Consider the following 9,683-nt stretch of genomic DNA (forward strand, 5'->3'; position numbering starts at 1 on the left):
TCCAGAATGACGCAAATATGAAATGGAGCATATCATAGCACTTTTATCAACAGGAGACGCTGTTTATTACACCGTCTTCGACAAGACTGAATATCTTAAAAGTTATCTGACGTCAGTCAAGATCTGAAATATAATCCTAAAATGTCAGTAGAAACTTTATTCAATCATGTGAAGGTCGTAGATTTTATCCTAGACTTAGTCAAAAATAATAGTTTTATCATTTTTAGACTACTTGGTCCCTAACTCTTATCTCATTTGTAAGATAATAACACGTGAAATTTAATCTCAGAGTAATTCTCGCTGAAAGTGGACCACTATATACACAAGGTGCTCAAACAACATTAAATTGGAACCCAGAAACATAAATATTAGTCAATTATCGATAGTGCATCTCGATCCTTGGACAATGAACTATCATTTAAAAAGTGGGCATCTTAATTTTTTGACAAAACCTTAAAATGGGGCAAGCAAACTGCAAAATTTTGGGCGCCCGAAATGCGAACGGAGGGCTGCGCTCGCGGAATCAAAATTAGATTAAAAATGATTGGAGCAACTTACACCTTAGATTTGTTGGTCCTTTATGTAAAATCGTCTCAACTTTCGAATGGATTTGTCAGTTTTTCGATAGAGCGGGGCGCTGGCCTTCAAAAATGACTTCTAAAAATACATTTCTGTTTTGTGGCAAAACAATGTATGGAGCGATATTTTTCTGACAAGTGCATTCGAAAGCTCTGCTCATTTCCTTTCCAAAACACCCCTAAACATCAAGGGTTCATTTAAGTTTTGCAAAGTTATTAGGAATTATGTAGACGCGCCTAAGTCAAAAAAATACCATTTAAAAAAAATGTTTTAGCTTGGTGGCGCCCAGGGGAGCACAAATTTAACCAACCAAACATGGTTTCATTCATAACTTGGTGGAGGCTATTGGAAAAGTAGATTGCTTTTGATTTTTGAGCACCTTGTGTAAATAGTGGTCCACTTTCAGCGAGAATGAGTAATATGAAAAAAAAAAATCTGTATCTTTTGAGGAATTTTTTGGATCGATTTGGTGTCTACGGCAAAGTTGTAGTGTATTTTTTTAAATCAAGACTGACATTTCAAAAGGGCGTAATATCGAATGTTTGGCCCTTTTGAAATGTTAGTCCTGATTTAAAAAAAAATCACGATTGTTTCATATTTTAACATTGAAAATCGGACCATTAGTTACTGAGATATCGACATTAGAAAATGGTGGGTTGTTAGGGTGACAAAAAAGTTACCTAAAAATGGATATAACTTGAAAACGGTGTACTTTATCAAAATTTCACTAAACTACTTTTTGATTGCAAATTCGATTTTACATCGAAAAATGAAGTTGAAAAATTTTTGCGACCAATATTTCGATTTTTTGAAAAAATCAGTATTGGTTCAAACATTTAAAACTCGATCAAAGATGTTTTGCCCGTTCTGGAAATTTCTGAAAAGTTGGCACTTAATGTCCCCTAAAACATATAAGAAAACAATAAAAATAGTGTTTTTTTTGCAAATCAAGTTTTAGTGACAAAAAGTGAAATTAAAAATCATTTTTTTTTACCGTGTATCATTTTTTTCAGTGTAGTCCTTATCAATACCCACAACCGAAGATGCCGAAGACACCAAATCGATCAAAAAAAATCCTTCAAAAGATACAGATCTTTGAATTTTCATAAATCATTCTTGTATGGGCAGCTGCCAAATTTGTATGGAAAATTATATGCACAAACTAATGATGCAAAATTCCTTCTTTGGGCATACCAAAGGCACCAAAAAGTTTCAGCCGGATAAAAAAAATACAAAAAAAAATCGAATGACCGAAATCTCAAAGAATTGCTCAGATGCGTTTGTTTCTATTTTGTTAATGACAAAAACATAAAAAATATATAAAAAAAGGTCTATGACAAGACAAAAATATAAAAAAAATATAAAATTTATACGAATCACAGCATTGGAATGTTTTATTAGAGAATTCCAAAATGGATTTGGTGTAACACACAGCTGAAAGGAACTCCAAAACTCTGTTATGCACCTCAAAAGAACTTATTGTATCCTGATTATTCACTAATAAAACCGAATTGAAAAAGTTTTATTAGAGAAAACTTTTCGGGTTTTTTTTTAAACAAAACAAGCAATTAAAGCACCATGCGTCCCCATAAAAAAGTTTTATTTTTTTCATAAAATTATTTTTATTAGGTCCTTTTTGGTACTGGGACCTGGTTAGGACCGAGTCGGCACCATAAAAAAGTACTGGAACCTTATTTCTATGGAGAAGCATGGTGCTTTAACTCCCATCAATGTAACGAAATCCGATGAATTATTAATAAATCTCGGAATCTTGTAAGCATTTTTTTATATGTAAAACATAGAACATTCTGAAATATCACAAAAACAATCTTTTCCGCTATAGGCTATTTGAGCTTTGAAATCAGAAAATAATGTTTTCATTTGAGCTTTATGTTTATTACAAAAAAAGTATTTTTCCTTGAAAGCCCAATTTATCATCTTGCTTTTGCAACGCTAAGCTAAGATTGGTTCAGTCGTTCTAGTGATATGATCACCATAATCGCTAAACAAAAAACCGATCTAATTATTTTGACCAAGGAACTCACATGCCGAATTTAAGCCGAGCACTTTTGATTTGGATCTTGCTGGTTTGACGTGGAATCGCTGAAAACTCTTACAACAACAAAATATGCCGGATGCTAAGATAGTCCAAGAAATTATGTAAAAGATATTGATTTGAAAATTGTTGCAAAAAAACCTGGCACACCCATAGGAATAAAACTCTAAAGAACGTGTCATCCTGGTAGTGGTGCATTAAATGATGGGTTTTTTGTCTAAATAAGCATGAAAAGCACTAATAGTCATAAAATTAAGAACTATACATCATTTCAATTAAATTTAAACAGTTTTCAATAACCCTTCTGGAGTGGCGAAAGCAATTGCAACTATCAAAACTAATTCAATTGACTGAGCGCAGACGAATCTTATCTCCAATTTATCAATTGTGTGCAACTTTTTACGAGGCACCTTTCTGGCCGTGAGAGCTTCGGCTTAGAAACCGCGTTCATCCATATCAGATAACGCGTGTCTGCTAGGCACAGTAAATAAGACTGTTGGTAATGTTTCGGTCTAGTTTGGCTTCGCAAAATTGGCTTATAATTTGAAGAAGAAAAATGCGTTTCATCTAGATGTTTGCCCTTTTTTCAATTTTCACAGTGCACTTCACGTTAATGTGCAACTTTAGCACTCTGTCGTTACGCGTTTGAAGTGCACTTGCAGTGGTAAATGTGCAATCGTCTTTTTAGTTACATTTTTGACATTTCGCGTAATAGTTTATCGTTTCGTTCGGCGGGCAACTTTCCTAAAACATGTAGTCTTGAACGCGCATCGAAGAAGAAAAAAAAAGAAACGCGCACAAACATTGTAGATCAATCGCGATTTGCAGCTAATAAATTTTGCCCTTACGTTCAGTTCCGTAATTATGGCTTTTCCTAGATTTAATGTCGTCATTTGAAGAGTGGCGGAATGTGTTACCGTCAAATGGACGACTCAAGTGGTGTTCCCCTGGCTAGGAGGAGAAAGAGTGTAGTAATTGCTGGAACTGTGCTGTAGTGTACATCTCCGTCGAAAATCGATTACGGTTCCCCGGGGGAATAATGGTTTTCCAATAAACTGCCTTTAGTTTGTTTCTAAGATACGCTCGTAACATTTGAACGACCTTCCGGAATGCGTCGCGAGAAATTGCGCGTTTTCGTCGTTAAATGCTCAATTAGTCAGCGGTGGTCAGTTCCGCGCGATGTCAACAACGTCTACGGGAACGTCCAACAAAGTGATGTTTTAACTACCAACTTGAGGGGGCCAAGATTCACTTGCGCTGGAAATAGTTTTCTTCGCCTAATCAAATTGCGACAATCGTATAAATTAAATGCTGCCGGCATCTCCGAGATTGAAGCGCCATCGTCGTCGTTGTTCGCTGCGGCCGGAGGAGGAAAGGTTGGCCAAGGTCAATTGGCACACTTTATCGTGGAGGGGTCCAGTGGGGTTAAACGATAAACACGAACGCAACTCCATCAAGCATGTCAGCCGCCAACGACATAATCAATTGCCCGCTGGATATATTGTCGGCATGCAACGATGGTTGGTTATTTAGCAAACAATACTTGTCACAGTGATTCAATTGAGCTGCTGGCAGGAAAGTTCAAAGTGATTAAAATTTGTGGTATTTTTAGCGCTGAATAACTTAAGATTTCATGCTTAAATGGCAATGACTAATTAACGAATACGCAAAGTGATTCGTAAGAAATGTTTATGGAACCGTGATCAACCCCAAACATGTGCCAACGATAAATTTATTTCACTAAGGCTGTGGCTATATAAATAGTCAGAGCAATATCCGTCGGAAATAGTTGATAAAATCGTAATAAGGGTGGGTGTGGCAGATCAGACGATCACGAATGGTTTTAGTTGGTGATTAGGAATTTAGCTGATAAATCAAAATCATCAGAAACAACGAAACATATTTTCTAAACGACACGGCTTCAAAATCAACATGTGTATTCATAAGATTAAAAAAGAATATTTAATCCACGCTTGAATCTTTTTTTTATAAAAATGAAATCTTACTTGTCCGACCTACGAGATTCCTTCCTCACCCTTTCTAATTATAAGGTGGCCATAACAATGAAAGAGTGACCGAAGGTCTTTCAATTTCCCACCCAACGATGATAGCTCACATGTTCGATCCTCCTGCATACGAACAATTTTTTTTTTTTCGCTGAAATTCAGTAAAGTTTTTTTTTTACTGCATTCTCAGTTAATTAATATTTGTCACATTGACAGATGATTTTTTAAGAAATTTCAGTAAAATGGTTGTCAAAACAAATGAAATTTAAGCAAAAGAAATGTCAAATGATTTTGCTTAAATTTTCAGTAATTTTCTTGTGTCAGTTTGACAGATCATTTCTAGTGTTTTTTTTAATAGTTCCTATAAACATATGAAAGACAATAGTTTATAGGACCTTCTAAAAAAACTCTAGATTTGCTGAAGATTTAGCAATCGATGCTGGTTTGTCAGTCTTGCAGTTATGTTTTATAAATGTTTCTTATGCTGTTTTTGATACATATTTTTCTCAAATAACATTTGAAATTAAGCAATACCATAAAACAATATTTTTATCAGCTGTGGTTCCAATCCGAATTATGTTCTGACTTGCCGTAATTATTGTTTTTCGTGGTTTAAGCAATCCACAAAACCTAAAAAAACAACTTGTTAGCTTTTTAAATTTTTCATACTTGTGATTTTAAAAATCACCATACAATATTTAAAAATCAGACAAAACACATTTGAAAGCGGATTTTCACTTGACAGCATTCAAACAATAGGTCAGTGACATTTCAGTTTGACAGATCAACTGTTTACTGATTTTTCAGCAATGATTTTGTATCATCGCCGAATCTCAGCAAAATTGATGTCAGTAAACATCGCATTCAGTTATTATATTATGCTGAAATGGCAACCCAAAATTTAGTGTGTAAGCTTATGCAACAAGTTGCAAAATGATGAGTTTTTCAGCACGCGCTCTACCGAATTGGATAAATACGATGAGTGCTGAAAAATGTCAGGATTTAGATTTTTCAGGACTCATCGTATATTTCAATAAAAAAAGTACGACTCGTGCTTAATTATAACTATAGTTTATGCAAATTGTTGCATAAAATACTGTTAAAAAGCGCATGTTACACATTGTCCAAACCTTAATCAACAAAAAAAAATAGCGCCCCAATGAAAAAACAATAACAAATGCGTTTTATTTTACTGACCAATATGTGCAATCAATCGATGTTTTAAATTGTTTTAGATTTTGAAATCGTAGCTTGAAAAGTTTCTCAGCTCTTCAAACAGGTTTTTAAAATATTCAAACATGGCCAACGTAAAATAAACAAGAATATTTCAGATAAAGTTACATTTACAAACAAGGAAAACAAGCCCCACCATTTTCACTCCCTACAACGGAAGATAATTCAAATAAATACTGCATTCAAAAAAGTGCACACAAAGCGCTCTTTCTTGTGTGATAACAAAAACACACCAAAATTCCTTCCTAATTAGTGGCGAGAGTTGAATCAACTCGATTGAATTCTACCCAACTCAACAACGAAAAATGTGTCCACCAACGCAAACAGATGGTATGATGCGTACGATTAGTAATGGTTTTAAACTTTTAGCCCGGTAATGAGTCCAAAATGGAACAATCATACGCTTTTAAACTGAGCGATTCAATTGTGGTGGCCATGAGTTTGATATTTTTATTTTTTTGCGGATACTCGCTTTTCCACGGTTAATTGACGTTATTTGGACCGGAACAAATTTCGTCTAAATTTTTTTTTCCTGCAATGTTTCAACATTTTCAACAATGCGTAACATTTGCATGGTATTGCTGTAAGCGTTAACATTGTGCAACTATGTGGATTTATAGGGTTTTTTTTTATCGAGCCGAACTCCCGTTACAAAGGCCCGTTGACAGTCACGTGCGGCTTATTGGAAACGTCCGATATGCCAAACAATAATGATAGTGGATTGCAAAAACGGTGTCCACACGCGCGGGTTGGTCGAGCGTCGTCGGAAGGTAAACATTTTGCAGGATGCACTGAGCTTTTGCATCGTCGTTTGAATATTATGGCCACAAATGTAGTTTAGGTTGATCGTAAAGATAAGTTATCTCAAACGATAAGATGGCGGGCTTAACTTTTTACAGTCTTTAACTGTCGTTCTACGCATAATTGTCCCATGTCATTTTTGGGCGATTTCGACTTTTTATCATTTTTAAGCTTAGTTTTACGTATACTTTCAGAAAAACACATAAAATTTATTACTTTGTTCAGAAAATCATTGAAAACAACACCAAGTCTTTTTGTCCCATCGTTGAACTTCTACGCATAATTGTCCCATCAAGTTTTTTTCTATCACGAAATCAAGAGTTTTACGAAGCATTTCATCTTGTTTACATGTTGACCTGCAAGAGTATTACAAATAGGAGTGATGAAATGTTTACCGGGGGGATTAGGCACATATAGGGCGAAGAGGGAAACACGGGACAATTATGCGTAGAAACACAGAAATCGATCGAAAAATTTCAATCGCCTTTTTCTCAGTTGCCTTTTTTTAACATGGGACAATTATGCGTAGAACGGCAGTTAACCTTTCGGAAGTCGCGTATTTTGGCTTTTCTTACAAGATACCGTCATCTGTGGCGAATCGATGCTAGTCTGAATAGTTTTTTCTTCGTTTTAGGTATTTTTATATGCATTTGACTATTAGCTGGTTTTCTTTTTTGTACGATTTTCGATTTTTGAGTGTTTTTCACAATTTTTAATATAAAATTTCTCGTACACTTTTTCAAAAGGTCTTATCAACAACGGGGATTTTCGCAAAACCGGGAATTCCCGAATCCCGGGATTTTTATATTTTATCCTAGTTTTCCCGGAATTGAAAACAATATATGATATTTTGGTTTGAAAACAAAAATTTAGTTGTAAAAATAGTGAAACAGTTGAATACTAAGTAATCGATAGAACTTTTAAATCAATAAAATTTATATTGAATATTTATCTGCAATTATGTTGGCATATTAAAGGGTTTTTTTTATTTAAGGGTACCAATCCGCAAAATGCCACACTTTTTAAATATTTTCTATGTACTTTCTATAATTTCAATAGATTGGGTATATTTTTTTCTAATTCGAGATAGGTTAATCAGGACAAATGTAACCAATTGGAACAGTTGTTAAAGGCATATGTTTTGCACAATTTTATGATTTTTTTGATTGATTTAGGATAAAATAGGAACACAACAAATTAGTATCCTGTCCCTATTAAGACTGTTGATCCGATTGGCCACAGTTGGTATCAGTGACTTAAATGAAGATTTTAAATTTATAATTATATAAACATAATTTTCTTTGTTTCCATTTCCGTGTCAATTTGTTTATTTTTCTGACATGATTGAAAACGATAAGAAAAAATAAATAAAATAAAGAAAATAAATTTATTTATTTTATCAATTTGCCATCAATCTGGGAAAATGGGACACATGGTGTGAATTGCGACAGCTGTTTTAGTCTTATTACTACACAATATTAGGATGTTTTTGATTGTTTTAGGATAGAACAGACACAGATCAACAAAATAAGTGCATTGATTTCCGAATTTCATGCTTTTAGGTGTTCTCAAACGTGCTGTCCCTATTCAGACTGTAGTTCCGATCCGCCCCAGATGACGGTATATCAATATAATAAAAAAAAAAACAGTTTCAAAGCTGTCTATAAAATGCTGTCTATGATCAGATTGTAGTCTAGATTATTACCAGTTAATGATTATCAACTTAATCTAGGATTTCAAGCTTTAAAATCTTAACAAATGTATTGAAAAATGGTTTTTATTACTATTTAAAAAATATCCCGGGATCCAGGGAAATCCTGGGATTTGAAAAATATTTTTCCCATTTCCCGGGAAATTCAAAACCCGAGAAAATTGGACGCTCTAAGGAAACACATGAAGCATAGGTTGTTTTGCAAAAGTACTCTAGATTCCACAAACAGCGCAGACCACCTGTTAGGGACGTCATCTAACCAATTTGTCCTAAATTTTCAGGGGTTGTTTGGACATATATAGCTAGCATCAAATCATAATACGTTTGTAACTCAGGCAAAATTCAATTAAATTTCAAAATTCAAAAAGGATTAAAAAATGCAACAAAATGAGAGGCAAAGCATCCCAATTGGTTAAATCTATAGGGAGTTATAAGCATTTTAGCGAGAAAAAAGCACAATTTGGAACTCATATAAAAAGTGTTCCATCCAGATATCAACTAAATTCGACCTGGAGCTTGTAGAGGACATCTGGCACTACCATTTGAGACTGAGAACGGTTTTGTTAAATTGACGCTTTTCTTGTATTAAATTTTTCAGGTGTAGTTTTTGCTCGGGAGACCCCTTAAATCCAATTTTCTGGAGATAATTTTATCAATCCGAGATCCTGAGCCAATTTCACAATATAGAAACATGCATAAAAATGTTAATTTTCATCAGATGCTATAGATATATATGTCCAAGCAACAGATTGGCAAAGGTTTTCAAATTGTAATCAATTCGAATCAGCGAATCCACCCTATTTATCATTTCAAATCGCAGTGCAAAGTTCCCTGCTCCTGTAACGTTTGACACAAAAAATATTCGTTATACACACAACCTGAACATCAGGTTATGATAATGATAACCATCAATCGTGCCTGCGTAACATACAAAATTTGCATCAACCATCATCCGAGAGCCTCAGAGCAGATCGGTCGATCGGTCAGTAAGGCAAAGCAGTCAATCCGCCTGTAACCGCCACACAAACAAACCAGATCTCTCACTCTGTCGCGTCGCGATCCGATCTCTCGATCATCATCATCATCAGCTGCAGCGCAGAGCCAATGCCACTGTGGTTGGCCATAATAGCCCCCCTCGTCACTGTAATGACGCGTTATATGACCGCAACAGCAGCAGCACACATATCGGAAGTGGCCAGAGTTGATCGACGACGACGACGAAGACTACTTTCTAGCTGTCGTCGACACCCCTTACTGGGTGGTAGAACTAGTCTTGGGGCCGTTGCTCCGTTAGGGC

General features: G+C 35.1%; 1 protein-coding gene across 5 annotated transcripts in view; it reads left to right on the forward strand.

The window, feature by feature from the left end:
• LOC120413802 (neprilysin-2) overlaps nt 1–9,683 on the forward strand; it is a 45,305-nt gene that overhangs the window by 18,315 nt on the left and 17,307 nt on the right. Inside the window, exon 1 of one of the 5 annotated variants that reach the window (XM_039574752.2) lies at nt 3,645–4,021. The exons of 3 other annotated variants lie outside the window; for them this stretch is intronic. In XM_039574752.2, the coding sequence (XP_039430686.2) occupies nt 3,745–4,021 (277 nt within the window). In that variant the 5' untranslated portion in view covers nt 3,645–3,744. Of the gene's footprint in view, nt 1–3,644; nt 4,022–9,683 lie in introns of those variants that run through there. One more of the 5 variants, XM_052709349.1, reaches the window with a different exon arrangement.

The sequence above is a fragment of the Culex pipiens genome, chromosome 3 (assembly GCF_016801865.2).
Source record: "Culex pipiens pallens isolate TS chromosome 3, TS_CPP_V2, whole genome shotgun sequence".
Lineage (NCBI taxonomy): Eukaryota > Metazoa > Arthropoda > Insecta > Diptera > Culicidae > Culex > Culex pipiens.